This window comes from Gorilla gorilla, chromosome 20 (assembly GCF_029281585.2).
Source record: "Gorilla gorilla gorilla isolate KB3781 chromosome 20, NHGRI_mGorGor1-v2.1_pri, whole genome shotgun sequence".
Lineage (NCBI taxonomy): Eukaryota > Metazoa > Chordata > Mammalia > Primates > Hominidae > Gorilla > Gorilla gorilla.
The window spans coordinates 8994649-9013155 of record NC_073244.2 but is presented as its reverse complement, the minus strand read 5'-3'; the positions used below and the strand labels follow the sequence as shown (position 1 = coordinate 9013155).

General features: G+C 54.4%; 1 protein-coding gene across 3 annotated transcripts in view; it reads right to left on the bottom strand.

Moving 5' to 3' along the window:
* The window catches only part of CELF5 (CUGBP Elav-like family member 5), a 74425-nt gene extending 62432 nt beyond the window's left edge, over positions 1 to 11993 (bottom strand). The window contains exon 1 of one of the 3 annotated variants that reach the window (XM_055371219.2): positions 11636 to 11993. In XM_055371219.2, the coding sequence (XP_055227194.1) occupies positions 11636 to 11894 (259 nt within the window). In that variant the 5' untranslated portion in view covers positions 11895 to 11993. The remainder of the gene's footprint in view (positions 1 to 11635) is intronic. The other 2 variants (XM_055371218.2, XM_055371217.1) reach the window with 2 other exon arrangements.
* Positions 11994 to 18507: the final 6514 nt, after the last annotated feature.

Genomic DNA, 18507 nt, shown 5'->3' with positions numbered 1-18507 from the left:
ACCCATCCACCCATCCACACATCCATCCACCCATCCACTCATCCACCCATCCACCCATCCACACATCCATCCACCCATCCACTCATCCACCCATCCACCCACCCACCTATTCATCCATCCATCCACTCATTCACCCATCCACCCACCCACCTATTCATCCACCCATCCATCCATCCACCTACTCACCCAAATATGCACCCATTCACCCACCACCCACCATCCACCCATCCACCCACCCACCTATCCACCCACAATTCATTCACCAATCCACGCATCCATATATCCACCCACTCACCGATCCACCCATCATTCATCCACACATCCACACATCCACCCATCTATCCATCCACCCATCCATCCACTCATCCTCCTACCCACCCTTCTATCCATCCATCCATCCATCTATCCATCCATCCATCCATCCATCCAACCACACACCCATCCATCCATCCACCCATTCATCCACAAACCCTTCCATCCATCCACCCATTCATCCATCCACCCATCCATCTGTCCACACATCCATCCATCCACCAATCCATCCATCCATCCATCCATCCATCCATCCATCCATCCATCCTCGCGTGATGTTCAAAGCACTCTTTTAGGCACTGGTGACACAGCAGTACACACAAAGGTGAAAATCTCTGTGCTAATGAGGCTTACAGTCTATTAGGAAGGAGAAAAAGCAAATAAAATTAAAAGTGATATATATAGTACGTTAGAGGTCTTCACTTGCACAGGAAAAAAAAAAGGAAAGCAAGAAAAAGGAACTTGGAGTTCTGGGAGGGACTAGATTACAAATCCTGCCATCACAGGGGTTTCACAAAAAAAGGTGAAGCTTACAGAAGAGAAAGGAAGGAGCTATGTGAGTATCTGGGGGAAGAACATTTATGCAGAGGGCACAGCCCATGCAAAGGTCCTGGAGTAGGACCACGCCTTGCCTGTTGCAGAAACAGCAAGGAGGCCAGTGTGGCTGGAGCAGAGGGAGTGAGGAGGAGAGAGGGGGCAGGGGATGGTATGAAGGGGATGGGGCAGGTCACGCAGGACCCTGTGAGCCTCGGGAGGACTTGGGCTTTGACTCTGAGGTGGGAGCCAGGGAGGGCTGCAGGCAGAGGAGGGACGGGTCCTGACTCAGGTGCTCACAGGCGCTCTCTGGTGGCTGCTGCGGGGAGGACAGACTGTGGGGCGAGAAGGTGGGAGCCAGGGACAAGGGCACAGGGACTGCACTGGTCCAGGTGAGGGATGAGGGGGCTGGACCAGGTGAAGGCAGAGGAGAGAGAAGTGGGCAGATTCTGGAGAGGTTTTGAAGGCAGAGCCATCAGAATCTGCTGATGGAGGGACAGGAGGTGCGGTTGTTCTTGTGAGAGAGGGAAGTCAAGGGCATTGCCAGGTTTTGTCCTAGGTACCTTCAGGCCTCATCCCCAGGACACTGCACTGTGCGCCAACTGCCCAAGCCAGGTCACTGGTGTACCCTGGACCAGGGTTTCTCAGCTTCTGCACCGCGGATGCTTGGGGCCGGATCATCTGTCACCCTGGGCGCTGTGGGGTATTGAGCAGCATTCCTGGCCTCCACCCACTCGACACCACTCGCAGCCAGAAGCACCCCCAAATCATGACAACCACAAATGTCTCCAGACATTGCCAAGTGTCCTAGAATAACTCCCATTGAGAACCACATCATGGCTGGGCGCGGTGGCTCACACCTACGATCTCAATGCTTTGGGAGGCCAAGGCGGGAAGATTGCTTGAGCCCAGGAGTTTGAGACCAGCCTTAGCGACATAGTGAGATGCTAATCTCTTGAAAGAGGGAGGGAGGGAGGGAGAGAGGGAGAGAGAACGAACCACATCACTAGATCCCTTCCTCTTCCTCACCTCCCTTGCCAAGAGCTGGTGAATTGACCCCTCCTGTACCTGGGCCTCCATTTGCCTATGTGTACAAAGTTCTTCTGGTGGCTCTTAGCTCTGCTAGAGGCACGCCCTCTGGTCCTTCCCCCTAGTGGAGGGTCAGGGACAAGAATGCAAATCCTCTTGGATATAAAGACCCCACCCTCAAAGGCTGCTGGGAGAATGGGAGGGCACTGAGGGGCCTGCTCCACTCTGTCTTCCAGCTACCTCCAGGCGCCGCCGTCTTCAGGAGCTCCTCAGAAGAGCCAGGCATAAGCCTAGTGGCAGAAGCTTCCTGACACATTCTAGGGCCTTCTGTGCCTTAGTTTCCCCATCTAAAAAATGGAGGACCCAGAATCCACACTGTCCAGATTCCCCTAAGAGACCCTATCCCTCCCCTGCCACAGGTCTCCATGGCTCCACCTCTCTTGGGGTAAAAACCAAAGTCCTTCCAAGACACACAGAACCCGCTCAACGACCTGCGCCACTCCCTCTCTGCCCTCTTCTCCTCCCTGTCTCCCCCTCCTCACTCTGCTCCAGCCACAAGGGCCTCCTTGCTGTTCCTCCAACACACCAGATGTGGTGGTCCTGCCTCAGGGCCTCTGCACTCTTCCTGGCACGCCTTTCCCTTGGTTGTAGAATAAGAGCCTTCCCATCTGTCATTCAGGTCTCGTCTCAAACGTCACCTCCTAGAAAGGCCATCCCTGGCCCCCAAGGAAAGCTGTCATCTCCCAACACACATCTTTAGTTTGTTCACAGCACCTCACACCTATTTCAACTTTATTTGTTTCCTAGTTTATCGTCAGTCTGTCCTATCCCCTGAATTGCTTTATGTCCTCAAGCCTCACTCAATGGCTGGCACACAATACAGACTTAATAAAGTTGTTGCCTTTTTAATTTTGCGACAGGGTTTAGATCTGTTTTCCAGATTGGAGTGCAGTGGCATAATCATGGCTCACTGTAGCCTCCACCTCCCCAGGCTCAAGCCATCCTCGCACCTCAGCCTCCCAAGCAGCTAGGGCTCTAGGCACATGCCACCACGTGCAGCTTTTTTTAAAACTTATTTATTTATTTATTTTTTATTTTTATTTTTATTTTTTTTGAGACGGAGTTTCACTCTTGTTGCCCAGGCTGGAGTGCAATGGCATGATCTCAGCTCACCACAACCTCTGCCTCCCGGGTTCAAGTGATTCTCTTGCCTCAGCCTCCCAAGTAGCTGGGATTACAGGCATGCACCACCACACCCGGCTAATTTTGTATTTTTAGCAGAGATGGGGTTTCTCCATGTTGGTCAGGCTGGTCTCGAACTCCCAACCTCTGGTGATCCACCCACCTCAGCCTCCCAAAGTGCTGGGATTATAGGCGTGAGCCACCACGCCGAGCCTAAATTTATTTTTTGTAGAGAAGGGGTCTTGCTATGTTGCCCAGGCTGGTCTGGAACTCCTGGGCTCAAGCAATCCTCCCACCTCAGCCTCCCAAAGTGCTGGGATTACAGGCGTGATGCACTGCAGCCAGCCTGTTGACTATTTTGACTGCCTGACCATTTATGGAGAACACACAATATGCAAGTCATTATTCAGGTTAATTACACGAATCACACCACGTTTTTTTTTCTTTACAGACTCACTCTGTAAAGGGCCTCACTCTATCACACAGGCTGGAATGCAGTGGTGCGATCATAGTTCACTGTAATCTCTAACTCCTGTGATCAAGCAATCCTCCCTCCTCAGCCTCCTGAGTGGCTGGGACTACAGGTGCACACCACCACACCTGGATATGGTTTTTATTTTTTGTAGAGCTGTGTTGCTCAGGCTGGTCTTGAACTCCTGGCCTCAAGGGATCCTCCCACCTCAACCTCACAAAGCAATGGGATTACAGGTGCGAGCTACCACGCCTGGCCACATCATATAAATTAGTTCCAATTTTGACAACTGCTCTGTGAACTAGCTATCTGCATTACTTCTCTTTTACAAAGTAGCTAAGGTTCAGAAAAGATGAGGTGACTTTTTCAGGATTACACAGAAATTAAAAAATGGAGCCAGGATTGGAACCAAGCCTGTCTGAGAGCAAAGGTTATGAACATTCGTATTCACCAGGTGAGGAGGAAGGTAGTAAAGGTTGAGGAAGCATCCTTCCATCCTTCAGTCTGTCCCATCTTCTATCCATCATCCATCCATCCATTCATCCATGCACTCACCCATCTATCTAGTATTCCATCCACCAATTACCCATCCATCTTTTCATCCATCCATCCAACCATTAATTTCTCCATCTACCCATCATCCATCCATCTATTCATTCACTCATCCACTCATTCATTCATGCATCCATCCATCCACCCATCCACCCATCCATCCACTCATCTATCCACCCACCTACCCATCCATCCATCCATGCACTCCTTGACCCACCAACCCACCCACCCACCCATCCATATGCCCATCCATCACTCCATCATCCACCAATCTATTCATCCGCCCATCCATCCATCCATCCACCCACCTGCTCATCCATTCACCCACCAATCCATCCATCCATCCATCCACCCATCTACCATCCATCCATCTATCCACCCATCCATCCATTCATCCACCCATCCATCCATCCATCCATCCATCCATCCACCCATCCATCCATCCATCCACCCATCCATCCATCCATCCATCCACCCATCTACCATCCATCCATCTATCCACCCATCCATCCATTCATCCACCAATCCATCCATCCATCCATCCATCCATCCATCCATCCACCCACCCATCCATCCATCCACCCATCCATCCATCCATCCATCCACCCATCTACCATCCATCCATCTATCCACCCATCCATCCATTCACCCACCAATCCATCCATCCATCCATCCACCCATCTACCATCCATCCATCTATCCACCCATCCATCCATCTATCCACCCATCCATCCATCCACCCATCCATCCACTCATCTATCCACCCACCCACCCATCCATATGCCCATCCATCGCTCCATCATCCACCAATCTATTCATCCGCCCATCCATCCATCCATCCACCCACCTGCTCATCCATTCACCCACCAATCCATCCATCCATCCATCCACCCATCTACCATCCATCCATCTATCCACCCATCCATCCATCCATCCATCCATCCATCCATCCACCCATCCATCCATCCATCCATCCACCCACCCATCCACCCATCCATCCACCCATCTACCATCCATCCATCTATCCACCCATCCATCCATTCATCCACCCATCCATCCATCCATCCATCCATCCATCCATCCATCCATCCATCCATTCACCCATCCATCAATCCATTCAAACCTTCCACTGATCTACCCACTTTTCTATCCATCAAATCCACTCATATCTAGAGTCACTGTCACCCATTCATCCATCCATCCATGTCTGTATCCATTGATTCACATATCTATCTCTCCATCCGTTAGCCAGCCCATCCATTCTCCAATCCCCAGATTGTCTCATTTCCTCATGCCCTTGTTCATCCACAAGCTCACTTCCAAATGGCAAACAAGACACAGTTTCTGCCCTCCTAGAGCTTACATATCACTGATGTTGACTATGACTCCAGACCAACTGGACTCCTGCTAGGCCAGTGTCTTCCAAACCTAACAGCCCCTCCCTTTGGCCCTGATCATCTTAAGTTCAAGGACAGCCAGCCTCCCTGGATGGCTCTGACCCTGGTCTATGTTTCCAAAATCATGTTTTTTTTTTTCCTTCCAGAGCGGGTCAAAGCTCAGGCTGGGAGGCGTGAAGCCCAGCTGTACTGCTGTATGACTTGGGCTGGGTGTTGCCCCTCTCTGGGCTCCGATCTCCTCCTGTGGTTCACATGGAGGAGGGGAACTTGGTTCTCTAAGAGCCAATGTAATCGGAACACACATCTGCTTCTTTGTATTTCTCTCTTCCCACACTGTGGGCCTCACCCCAACTGGAAGCTTCTATTTTGTCCATCCAGGTGTGAAGGAAATGAGCATATTTTGAGCAAGGCTGGGAGGCTGGGAAGAGGCTGGTGGTGGCAATGGGAGTTAATAGGATGTGAAGCCCGCTTCCCATGCAGGTCTGCCTGAGTTCCTCCCTGCCCTAAACTCTTCCATGGCTCCCCAGTGCCCTCAGGAAAGAGTCCAAGCTCAGTCCAGCATCAGAGGCTTTCCTGGTCCAGCCCATGCTGACTCTCCAGTCTCATCTCCCACGCCTCACCTAATCCGTCCTCTACCCTAGCTGTGTAAATTCTTCATGCCTCCAGGCCTTCATAGATCCAGTTCCCTCTCCCTATATCCAGGAAGTCAAGACATGTACCTATCTTGTTCACTGCTGTGTTTCATGCCCATCATAGGGCCTGGAACACAGTAAGTGTTTCTGTGAATGCATAAATAAAATGCTTTCTCCACCTGGAAAGCTCCTGTCGATCCTTCAAAGCCCCATTTCTAATGCCCCTCCTCCAGGCAGAGCTCCCGCTTCATTATCCAGTTCCCTCAATCCTGCATCCCTCCCTCTGACCCAAGCCAGATCACTAGACTATAGGTGCCAATGTCTAGCTCTGGCCTCAGGCCCCTCTTGCTCAGTATGAGGTAAGGCCACAGAGGGTTTTCAAGAAGTGTTGTGTGAATGAATAAATGAATGGATGAATGAATGAATGAATGAGTGTGGTCCTACCAGGTGTTTCCAATGGCCAAGGCCTCACTTGCCAATTTGAGGGGTGAAAGAGAGAGACACAAGCCCACTTCAGAGATAACCTCCCGGGTCCAGCCCCAAACTAAGACCCCTCGGAAGAGCCTCAACAGGTGAGCCCCATAGAAGAAGGGGACCCTGAGCTCCCAAGCCCCTCTGCTCCTTTCCTACCAGGGCAAAAACTCCATCCTCCCTGCACCTGAGCTTCCCTGGAGTTAGTGCCCCTCTGGGCCCTCGCACATTATCAGGAACACCTTTCCCCGTCAGTGCATCCTCCTCACGCTTCGGGCCTCAGCGTAGTCATGTAACAAGCCCGCTCCCATTGACCAAGCACATACTCTGTGCCCGGCCCCATGCCAACAGCCTCTTCCGTTCTCTGCTCTCCCTGCCACTTCTGCTCTCACCTCCCTCATTTCCTCTGAAACGGGAAGACCCACTGCAGCTTGGAGGGATGAAGACATCTGCCCAAGGCCACAAGATGCAGGGAAACCAGACTCATCTCATCTCCAAGCTCTCAACGACTCTCCTACACTAACTGCCTCCTCCAGGCAGCCCTCCTGGCCTCCACTCCTGCGGGGGCAGGGCCCCCCTCTGGGCTGTCACTGCTGGTGTGTGTTTTGCCATCATATTCCTGAGCTCGGTGCCTTGTAAGCCCAGTTCCTCAGCTGTCTCCGTCCCCTAAACTGGAATCTGGTGGGAGGGGAGGTCTGGATGGGGGATGGAGATGGCAGATTTTATCTGTTTTGCCCAACCCAGTAGCCCAGGGTCTAGAACAGGGCCTGGTACACAGCAAGCTCTCAATAAATGTTGGTCATACAGGTAGACAGATTAACATCTAGCCCACTCCATCATGAATCCTATAAGGAATTCTGTTCACACCAAATGCCCAGCTCTGCATAAATGCTGGAAAACAGTAGGCGTTCAATAAATGCTCTTTGCCTGAAGCGGGGGGCGGGGGGAGGGAGGTGCAGAAACGATGTCACAGTCACAGCTGTGAGGCTCCGGGGCCTTATGAAAGTCTGTTAAATAAATGAGAAAATATGCAGTAGGGGAAAATGAGGCACAGAGAGGGGCGCGCCCAGCTTGAAGCCACACAGCACCCTGGCAGGAGTCGTTCCCAGGCGTGCGCCCGCGTGCACACACACACACACACACACACATACACACATGCCGGCCAACCCTGCCAGCCGCCCCCAGCCCCCTGCCGCTGTCCCCACCACCACCAGGAGTGCCAACTGCTCCCGCGGTCCCCCCGCCGGGCCGCCCAGCCCGCCTTCTCCCTGGGGCTGGTGCGTCACACGCGGAATCTCACGCCTCAGAGCTCAGCCTGCTACAGCCTCCTCCTCCCCCCCTCCCGAGTCGAGCCGGCAGCTGGTGCTCCCATGGAAACCGCGGGCCCCCACCCGGGCCCCCGCCGGGCCCCCCCCCCACCTGCACCGTCCCCCAGCGCAACCTCCGCTTTAAGACAAATATTGTCATTAACATGCAAATGTATATGCGATTACCATAAACGGGGGGCCCAGTGGCAGCGGCGGACCAGTACCACCGTGGGCACCTTCCCCTGGCAGGGTGGGCACCCAGGCAGCCACCATCCGTAGACAGGGGCAGCCACAGCTCCAGAGGTGCCTGCCTTGGAGGGAGGGTCCCCGGGGCAGGAACTGCAGGGGGGCCAGCGGGAGCCCCAATCCCAGCCTCCAATTCTTGGCCTGAGCCCCTGGCCTGGGGTGGGGGTCCTTCCTGGGGGAGGTCCCCTGGCCTGGGGTGGGGGTCCTTCCTGGGGGAGGTCCCTGCTCTCTGGATGCGGAGTTCTGGCAGGAGCAGGCTTGTGGTCTTCCTGTGGGCCTGCATCTCTCTGCAGCCCCCTCCCTGTCTGTGTCTCTCTGTCTCTGTCTCTCTGTGGGTCTCTCTGTCTCTCTTTCCCTGCGTGTCTCTCTCTCTCTCTGTGTGTCCTCATCTCTCTCTCTCTCTCTTAAAAACAAACCCAGCGCCCCAGGGCCTGCCCTCTTTCGGAAGACCACCACGACGCATCCCTCTCCCCCTACCCCTGCCCCGCTCCTGGATGAGGCCTCCTGCCTTTCTCTGAGTCTCAGCATGGCCTCTAGGAATCTGGCTGCCCCCACGCCACCTTCGGCCAGGCCAGCTGTGGCTGTCAGGTGTCACGGGCCCCTCCGTCCCCAGCACCATCTCTGGGGGCCTCACTCTTGGCTTTGGGGAAACTGTCACCCCTATGTCACACAGATACAGGCACAGCTGCTTCTCCTGGCCTGGGAGGAAGGCAGGGGGGGTAATGGGGGCCTAGCTCTGGTAAATGTGGGACCGAGGGTATGTCTCTCCAGCCCTCAGTTTCCCAGAAATGCGCTGTCACTCGGAGCCCACCTCCATGGCGATGGCTTCCATGGGGAAATCAAACAAGTCCCTGCAGCCTGGACACCAAGGAAGGGCTAGAGGTGGTACCAGCTGACCCCCTCTGGGCTTGTACCAGGAGCCGGGTGCACCTCCAGGGTGTTCTCATCCCACCCCACTCCTTACAGATCTCCTGTGCCCAGTCTCATGGGCCCCGCGGGGCATCCAGGGAAAGGGATTTCTCTCCAGGCCTGGGGTCCATACCCCCAAGGCCCTGCCACTCTGAACAGGCACACTATACCACGTCAGGGCTCCCAGAAACAGCCCTAATAAGGTCATGTTGGTGGCAGGTGTCTGAACTCACTCCTCTCCCCAAAAATCCTGACTTCCCATTCACCATTCCACCTCCCTTCAGCCAAAGCCCAGAGAGGGCCCAGAGAGGGGCAGTCACTAGCCAGAAGTCACACAGCTGAGCCACAAACGCAAACCTGGATCACAGATGCTGATTCTGAAGACACCCCCCCACCCCTTCGTGCCAAGCACCTGCAGGCAAAGACCAGGTGAAGTCCAGCCAGGCCCCATGCAGGTGGGGATTCACTTCCCCGAGGGTACTGGACCCATTTTCAACACGAGGTGAAGCCCCTGTATCTCACACACAGACAGACCTGGGACCCCTAAAAAGTGGAGGGTGATTGCCGGCTGTCGTGCACACGGCTTCTCAATTCTCACCCTCCAAGGAAAGCCCGCAAATGGGAAATACCCCCGCGGTACCCCAGGGACCCCAACATTCTCCAACCTGTAAAAAAAGAACTGGGGATGCGTCATGGTCCTGCTCTGTTGACAGCAGGGAAACTGAGGCTCAGGGCCAGGTGAAAACCCAGCCCCAGCCCCTCCTTCACCCCTCACTTCTCCCGTGCCCAGGTTTCCCAGAGATTTAAAAATAAGAAGGAAAAAAAAAAGATGAAGAAGAATCACCAGGATGCTCCAGTCCCTGAACCCCCACCTGTCTCTCTGACCTAGAGCTCAACCAGCGGCCTTTCAATGCAACCGTTTGGGGGGGCCACGTGGACTCCCCCATTCCCACGGGAATCTTTCTAGAAATGGGTGCTCTGGGTGTACCCAGGGGTGGGGGCTTGTGAGAAAAGCCCACCTATCACCTCTGGACTCCAGATACTGACTTACGGGGGCCGCATGGGAGCCCCTCTGCCCTCCTAGGCCACACGGAGGAGTTAGATTTTTCAAGCCCAATTTTGTGTGTGTGTGTGTGTGTGTGTGTGTGGTGTGCGTGTGAGATGGTTGGGTTTGAAAAGAGATGGGGAATGGGGAGGGGTTTCTTTCCTCCCTCAAGATAACCAGCTGGAGGGTCTAGCTGAAGTGACAGGCCGGGCCCCATCTCACCAGACCCTCCCTAGGGCCTTCTTGAACCCCTTCATTCATTCATTCATTCATTCATTCAATTCATTCATTCAATAAACATGCATTCATGCTTACCAGGCACGCAGCGCCGGGGAAAAAGTGGGTGTAAAATAGGTCATGGGCCCCGGTCCTTCCCCAAGGCCTCTCCAGGGTCTTCCTGGAGGATGGGAGGGGGAGGGCCGGGGGTGTCCAGCACAAAGCCTTTGAAGTGGCACCCCCAGTCCCCAACACCTGACCGGAAGGCTGTCAAAGCCACCCCAATTCAGACGCTGGGCCCATGATGGGAACCAAGGGCTGGGGATACAATTGCTGGACACCCCCACCCGGGATGCCATGGGAGGGAGAATCCGGTGGGAGGGAGGCAGACAGGCCTGAGGCCGCCCACGCCTCCCTCCTCCTCCCTGTCCACCCCAGAATTTGGGCTCTGCCCAGATGGACACGTCCAAGCTCATTGTCTTGGGCCTGAGACCCCAACACATTGCTAAGAGGCTCGGCCAGTTTCAACTTGAGCCCAAGGTGGAGGCGGGGGAGGGGGAGGGCAGAGAAATGGAGGAGAGAATGCTGATCCACGCGGAGGTGGTGGGGCCAGGGGGTGGGCAGCGACGGGAGCCTCTCCGCCACCCGAGGCAGGCGAGGCGGGCGCGTTCCCCCGAGCCGGGCGCCCCCAACCCGTCTTCCTTTGTAGTTACCGATTAGCCTGGGGTCCTGGGCATCCGTGTCCCCCGCGGCCGGACCTGCCCCGCCGGCCTGGCTTTGTGAAAATAACCAAAGCAATGGAGTCCGCAGGTGCAAACTTCCCCGACGGGGCCTGGGGAGGCTGAATGAATGGGGGTGGGGGGGCAGGGAGGGGTGCCGGCGTTCCCGAGGCTCCCCTGGCAAACGGGCAGGAAAGAGTGGGGTGAGGGAGGGAGGAAGGGGTGGGGGTCTGGGGGATGGAAGGGTGAGGGAGGGAGGGAGGGAGAGAGAGGGTGCTGTGGGGGGAAGGATGAGAGGCCGAGGGAGATGGGAGAGAAGAGAAAAGGAGAGAGAGAGGGAGAGAGAGAGGGAGAGAGAGAGGAGATGCCGGAAGGTGGGGAGGGAGGGAGAGGGGGCGGAGGAGGGGAGGGGGCCCGCTCGGATCTGTCAGCTGCACCCCCAGAGAGGGGAGGAGGGGTGGGTGGGAGGGAGGGGGTAAGAACCGATGCTCCGGCAGAGGCAGGCAGAGGAGGGAGGTGAGCAGAGGAGGGATGGTGATGGGGGAGAGAAGATGCCGGAAGGTGGGGTGGGAGGCGGAGGGAGGGGGAGGGGGGAGGGGGCCGGGCGCCCACCTTTGTGCATCCCCGTGTAGGGGTCTTTGAGCACCGTGAGCTCGTAGATGCGGCCGAACTGCTCGAAGAGCGGCTTGAGGTCCTTCTCGTCCAGGTGCCGCGGGATCTGGCCCACGAAGAGTTTGATGGCGTCCAGGTCCTTCATGCCGTCGGGCTGCCCCCCGGGGGGCTCGGGCCCGCTGCTGCCCACGGGCGAGGGCCGCGGCTGCAGGAGCTGCTGCTGCTGCCGGCGCGCCTCGCTCTCCGTCAGGCGGGCCATGGCGGGCGCGGGACCGAGCCGGCGGCGGCGGCGGGCGGCGGGCGGACTCGCAGCTGGAGCGGCGGCCGCGCCTCCCGCCTCCCTCCCGGGCCCCCGCGCCCTCCTCCCGCCCGCGCCCGCCCCGGCATCGGGACCACAAAGGCGGCTCCGCAGCGGCCCCTGGCGGCCGCGCCGCGCGGGGCAGCCGGCGCCTCCCCGCATCCCCGGGCCGCGGGGGGAAACTGAGGCCGGAAGGCCCCGAGCCCCGCCTACGGGTGGGCGAGGGCGGAGCTGCGGGCGGGACGGGACTTAGCCGGCTTCCCAGGGGACCCCGCCGGCTCCCGCGGAGGGCATCGGCCGGAAGAATGTCAAAAGTTGCTGGGGTAATGTAGGGGGCTTGTCGTTGAAAGCGCCCGTGATCCTTCAAGTAGGTAACTCATCAATAATATTAATAACACTAATAATATGGCTGGGCGCGGTGGCTCACGCCTGTCATCTCAGCACTTTGGGAGGCCGAGGTGGGTGGATCACTTGAGGTCAGGAGTTCGAGACCAGCCTGGCTAACACGGTGAAACCCCGTCTCTACTAAAGAATACAAAAATTAGCTGGGCTCGGTGGCGGGGGGTGCCTGTAATCCCAGCTACTCGGGAGGCTGAGGCAGGATAATCCCTTGAACCCAGGAGGCGGAGGTTGCAGTGAGCCAAGATTGTGCCATTGTACTCCAGCCTGGGCAACAAGAGTGAAACTCCGTCTTGGTAAAAACAAAAACAAAAACAAAAACAAAACTAATAATAACAACACTAATAATAATTAATCAAGAGCAAGACAAAGTGCTTTAAGTATGTAACTCATCAATAATGTCATCAACAAGGAGGGAGACTGGCTCGCACTGATAATGACAGGATAGGAGAAATACTGAAGTATCTCCCAGCTCTAAAGTGCCCGTGATCCTTTATGTATGAAACTCATCAATAATATTAATAATAATAATACGTGCTGGCCGTGGTGGCTCACACCTGTAATCCCAGCACTTTGAGAAGCAGAGTCAGGAGGACCACTTGAGCCCAGGAGTTGGAGACCAGCCTGGGCAACATAGTGAGACGCCATTGCTGTAAAAAATAAGAAAACAGGCCAGGCACGATGGCTCACACCTGTAATCCCAGCACTTTGGGAGGCTGAGGCAGGTGGATCACCTGAGATCAGGAGTTCGAGACCAGCCTGATCAACATGGAGAAAACCCTGTCTCTACTAAAAACACAAAAATTAGCCAGCCATGGTTGTGCATGCCTGTAATCCCAGCTACTCAGGAGGCTGAGGCAGGAAAATCGCTTGAACCCTGGAGGCGGAGATTGCAGTGAGCCGAGATTGTGCCATTGCACTCCAGCCTGGGCAACAAGAGTGAAACTCTGTTTGAGAAAAAAAAAAAAAAAAAATCAGCCAGGAGTGGTTGGTGTGCACCGTTGGTCCCAGCTACTCGGTGGCTGCGGTGGGAGCATCGGTTGAGCCCTGGGATATTAAAGCTGCAGTGAACCAGGATCGCACCACTGCCTCTGGTCTAGGCGACAGAGTGAAATCTTGTCTCAAAAAAAAAAAAAAAAACTTCCCGAAGATGTCCCATAATTAAAGCCCAAGTCCTCCTTGAGGCCCACAAGGCTCTGCGTGTCCTGTTCTGCCTTGTCCCCACCTTCCCCTGCTCCCTCTCTCCCCCACCTCACTGCTACAGCTGCACAGGCCTCCTAGCTGTTCCTCTCACTTGTCAGGTGTGGTCCTGCCTCAGGGCCTTTGCACGGGCTGTACCCTTTGTCTGGGATGCCCTCTCCCCAGATGATGTGTGGCTCATTCCTTAATTCCCCATCACTTTCCCCATCTACCTTATCTAAAACCGCTCAGTCACCATTATCTCTTTTCTCAGCCTTCTTTTTCCCTCCACTGAGTTACACCCATTTAAAATTTTATTTTCATTTTTATTTTTATTTTTTTCGAGATGGAGTCTTTCTCTGTCGCCCAGGCTGAAGTGCAATGGTGTGATCTTGGCTCACTGCAACCTCCACCTACCAGGTTCAAGTGATTCTCCTGCCTCAGCCACCTGAGTAGCTGGGATTACAGGTGCACCCCACCACACCCAAATAGTGTAAAATTTTATTAACGTACTTATTTATTTATTTATTTATTTACTTATTATTGAGACAGAGTCTCGCTGTGTCACCCAGGCTGGAGTGCAGTGGCATTATCTCGGCTCACTGCAACCTCTGCCTCCCAGGTTCAAGCAATTCTCCTGTCTCAGTCTCCAGTGTAGCTGGGATTACAGGCATGTGCCACCACACCTGGCTAATTTTTGTATTTTTAGTAGAGATGGGTTTCACCATGTTGGCCAGGCTGGTGTCGAACTCCTGACCTTAGGTGATCTGCCCACCTCAGCCTCCCAAAGTGCTGGGATTACAGGCATGAGCTACTGCGCCCAGCCTAAAATTTAATTTTTAATTCTTATTTTATTTATTTTTTGAGACAGGCTCTTGCTCTGTCGTCCAGGCTGGAGTGCAGTGGTGCAATCTGGGCTCACTGCAACCTCCACCTCCTGGGTTCAAGTGATTCTCATGCCTCAGCCTCCTGAGTAGCTGGGATTCCAGGCTCCCACCACCACACCTGGCTAATTTACAATTTTAGTTATTTATTTATTTATTTATTTATTTATAAGGCAGGGTATCGCTCTGTCACCCAGGCTGGAGTGCAGTGGCATGATCATAGCTTGCTGCAGCCTTGACCTCTTGGGCTCATGTGATCCTCCTGCCTCAGCCTCCGGAGTAGCTGGGACCACAGATGTGCATGCCACCATGCCTGGCTAATTTTTAAATTTTTTGTAGAAATGGAGTCTTGCTATGTTGTCCAGGCTGTACTCAAACTTCTGGGCTCAAGCGATCCTCCCGCCTCAGCCTCTCAAAGTGCTGGGATGACAAGTGTGAGCCACCATCCCTGGCTTTAGAGGACATTTTGTGCTCCATCCAGCCAATGGAACACAACTCAGCCATGAAAAAAAAAATGAGGCTCTGACCCAAGCCATACCTTGAGCACATCATGCTTGGTGAAAGATGTCAAACACAGAAGACCACACAGCATGTGACGCCATTTGTATGAAATGTCCACCCGCGTTACAGGGGGAACTGAGGCCCAGAGAGCTCCAGTGGCTGGTGCAAGACCACACGGTAAGAGAGCTGGGATGTAAACCCAGGAAGCCAGACTCTGGAGCACACACACTTCCCACCATCCCATACCATCTCCCCACGCATCAGGCAGCTGAGCCCCAGTTTCCTTATTTGCCAAGCAGGACTAAAGAGAGAGGAGAGGGACCGGGCACGGTGACTCACACCTGTAATCCCAGCACTTGGGGAGGCCGAAGCTGGCAGATGATCTGAGGGCAGGAGTTCGAGACCATCCTGGCCAGCGTGGCAAAACCCCACCTCTACTAAAAATACACAATTAACCGGGCGTGGTGGCGCACATCTGTAATCCCAGCTACTTGGGAGGCTGAGGCAGGGGAATCGCCTGAACCTGGGAGGCGGAGGTTGCAGTGAGCCGAAATCGCGCCACTGCACGCTAGCCTGAACGACCAAGTGAGACGCCATCTCAAAAAAAAAAAAGAAAAAGAAAAAGAGGATATGGTGAAGACCCTGCTCTGGTGTGGACTCATGAGCTAAAATGTGGGCTTAGCAGAGTGTCTGGGAGCTTAGCTCAGTGAATGGCTATTTATCATTGCTGTTACTGGCAGCCTCCTGGCCACCCCCAGATGGAACAGAACATCAGGACTGGGTGACGAGCAGAGCTGGGCAAGGGGTCAGGGGTCCTCCCACAACATCCTGCCACTCGGCCCAGCACAGACGCAGGTGCTTAGACTCAGCTGAGGCTTGGCCGGGCACAGCGTGGCACTGGGGCTGGTGGAGTCGGCCAGGAGACACAGGCTTCGTCTCCATGGAGACTCAAGCAGGATGCTCAGAGCCCCATGAGCCTCTGGTGTTCTGGGAGAGTCCTTAATAAGAATTTTAAAAATCACGCCTGGCCGGGCGCAGTGGCTCACGCCTGTAATCCCAGCACTTTGGGAGGCCAAGGCAGGTGGATCACTTGAAGTCAGGAGTTCGAGACCAGCCTGGCCAACATGGTGAAACCCCATCTCTACTAAAAATACAAAAATTTGGCCGGGTGCGGTGGCTCATACCTGTAATCCTAGCACCTTGGGAGGCCGAGGCAGGCACATCATGAGGGCAAGAGATTGAGACCATCTTGGCCAACATGATAAAACCCCATCCCTACTGAAAATACAAAAAGTTGGGTGTGGTGGTGTGTGCCAGTAGTCCCAGCTACTCAGGAGGCTGAGGCAGGAGAATTGCTTGAACCCAGGAGGCGGAGTTTGCAGTGAGCCGAGATTGTGCCACTGCACTCCAGCCTGGGCCACAGAGCGAGACTCCGTCTCAAAACAAAAAACAAACAAACAAAAAAGGAATCTGCAAGCCTTTTGTTCTTCTTCCTCCTCCTTGGCCTCCTTAGGTTTTTCTTTCTTTTTTTTTTGAGACGGAGTCTCGCTCTGTCACCCAGGCTGGAGTGTGGTGGCGTGATCTCGGCTCACTGCAAGCTCCGCCTCCCGGGTTCACGCCATTCTCCTGCCTCAGCCTCCCGAGTAGCTGGGACTACAGGCGCCCACCACCACACCCGGCTAATTTTTTGTATTTTTAGTAGAGACGGGGTTTCACCGTGTTAGCCAGGATGGTCTCGATCTCCTGACCTCGTGATCCACCCGCCTCGGCCTCCCAAAGTGCTGGGATTACAGGCGGGAGCCACCGCGCCCGGCCTTTCTTTCTTCTTCTTTTGAATTTTTCTCGTCTTCCCACGACGACCGTGAATCACTTTGGAATCGAGAAAGTCTAAAACTTGAAAACAGGAAGGGAAGCAGAGCCGATTTAGCAGTCACGGCTGTCAGATGGAGGATTTGGGTATCGAAGCCAACACAGCTTATTCTTTTCTCTTCGGTGCTCAAAGGAATTCAGAGCTTCTCAAAGCCAACTGGGCTCACCGGCTGCCTGGTCTCAAACCCACGCCATGCGGCGTCACGGCGTCTCTGCCTTGCCGGCCAGCACACGGACCCCCTCCCAGGCCCCCATGCCCGTCCAGCTCAGGGTGACACTGACTGTTCATCTGCCACGTACCAGGCACGGTGTCCTCCATGCACACAGCAGGAACTGTCATCCCCATTTCTCAGAGGGGCAAGTCGAGGCACCCAGAACTTCACAGGATGCAGCTCATGTTTTCCACCTTCACGGATTTTGCCAGAGCTGTGGGCTCCAGGGGCTATTTATCTATTTATTTTTGAGACGGAGTCTCGCTGTGTCACTCAGGCTGGAGTGCAGCAGTGCTATCTCGGCTCACTGCAACCTCCGCCTCCTGGATTCAAGCGATTCTCCCGCTTCAGCCTCCTCAGTAGTTGGGACAACAGGCGTGCGTCACCGTGACTGGCTAATTTTTGTATTTTTAGTAGAGACGAGGTTTCACCACATTGGCCAGGCTGATCTCAAACTCCTGACCTCAGATAATCACCCACTTCAGCCTCCCAAAGTAATGGGATAACAGGCGTAAGCCACCACGCCTGGCTTATTTTTTTTTCTTTTAAAACAGTGATAAAATACACATAACAAAATAATACACTTAACCATTTTGTATTTTATTCTTTTGAGACAAGGTCTCGCTTTGTTGCCCAGGCTGGAGTGCAGTGGTTCAATCATAGCTCACTGAAATCTCAACTTCCCGGGCTCAAGTGATCCTCCCACCTCAGCCTCCCAAGTAGCTGGGACACAGGCTCGAGCCACAATGCCGGCTAATTCTTTTATTTTTTGTAGAGATGGGGTCTTGCTATGTTGCCTAGGCTGGTTTTGAACTCCTGAACTCAAGCAGTCTGCCTGCCTCAGCCTCCCAAAGTGCTGGGATTACAAGGATAAGCCACTGCGCTTGGTTTCCCTTTTTTTTTTTTTGAGACAGTCTCGCTCTGTCACCCAGGTTGGAGTGCAGTGGCGTGATCTCAGCTCACCGCAACCTCCACCTCCCAGGTTCAAGCAATTCTTGCCTCAGCCTCCCAAGTAGCTGGGATTACAGGTGCCCGCCACCATGCCTGGCTAATTTTTGTGTTCTTAGTAGAGACGGGGTTTCGCCATGTTGGCCAGGCTGGTCTCGAACTCCTGACCTCAGGTGATCCACCCATCTTGGCCTCCCGAAGTGCTGGGATTACAGGCGTGAGTCACTGTGCCCAGCCTGACCTACTTCTAAGTGCACAGTTCAGCAGCGTTAAAAACACATTCACGTGGCTGTGCAACCATCACCTCCACCCTCTCCAGAACTTTATCTTCCCAAACTGAAACTCTTTGAGTCTATGAAACACTCACTCCCCATCTCCCTCCCCAGCCCCTGGCATCCCCATCCTACTTTCTGTCTCTGTGAATTTGATGACTCCAGGGACTTCCTAGGAGTGGAATCACACAGCATTTGTCCCTCTGTGTCTGGCTTCTCTCACTGAGCCTGAGGTCCTCAAGATGCCTCCGCACTGTAGCCTGTGTCAGGATTCCCTTCCTTTTCATGGCTGAGTAATATTCCACTGTGC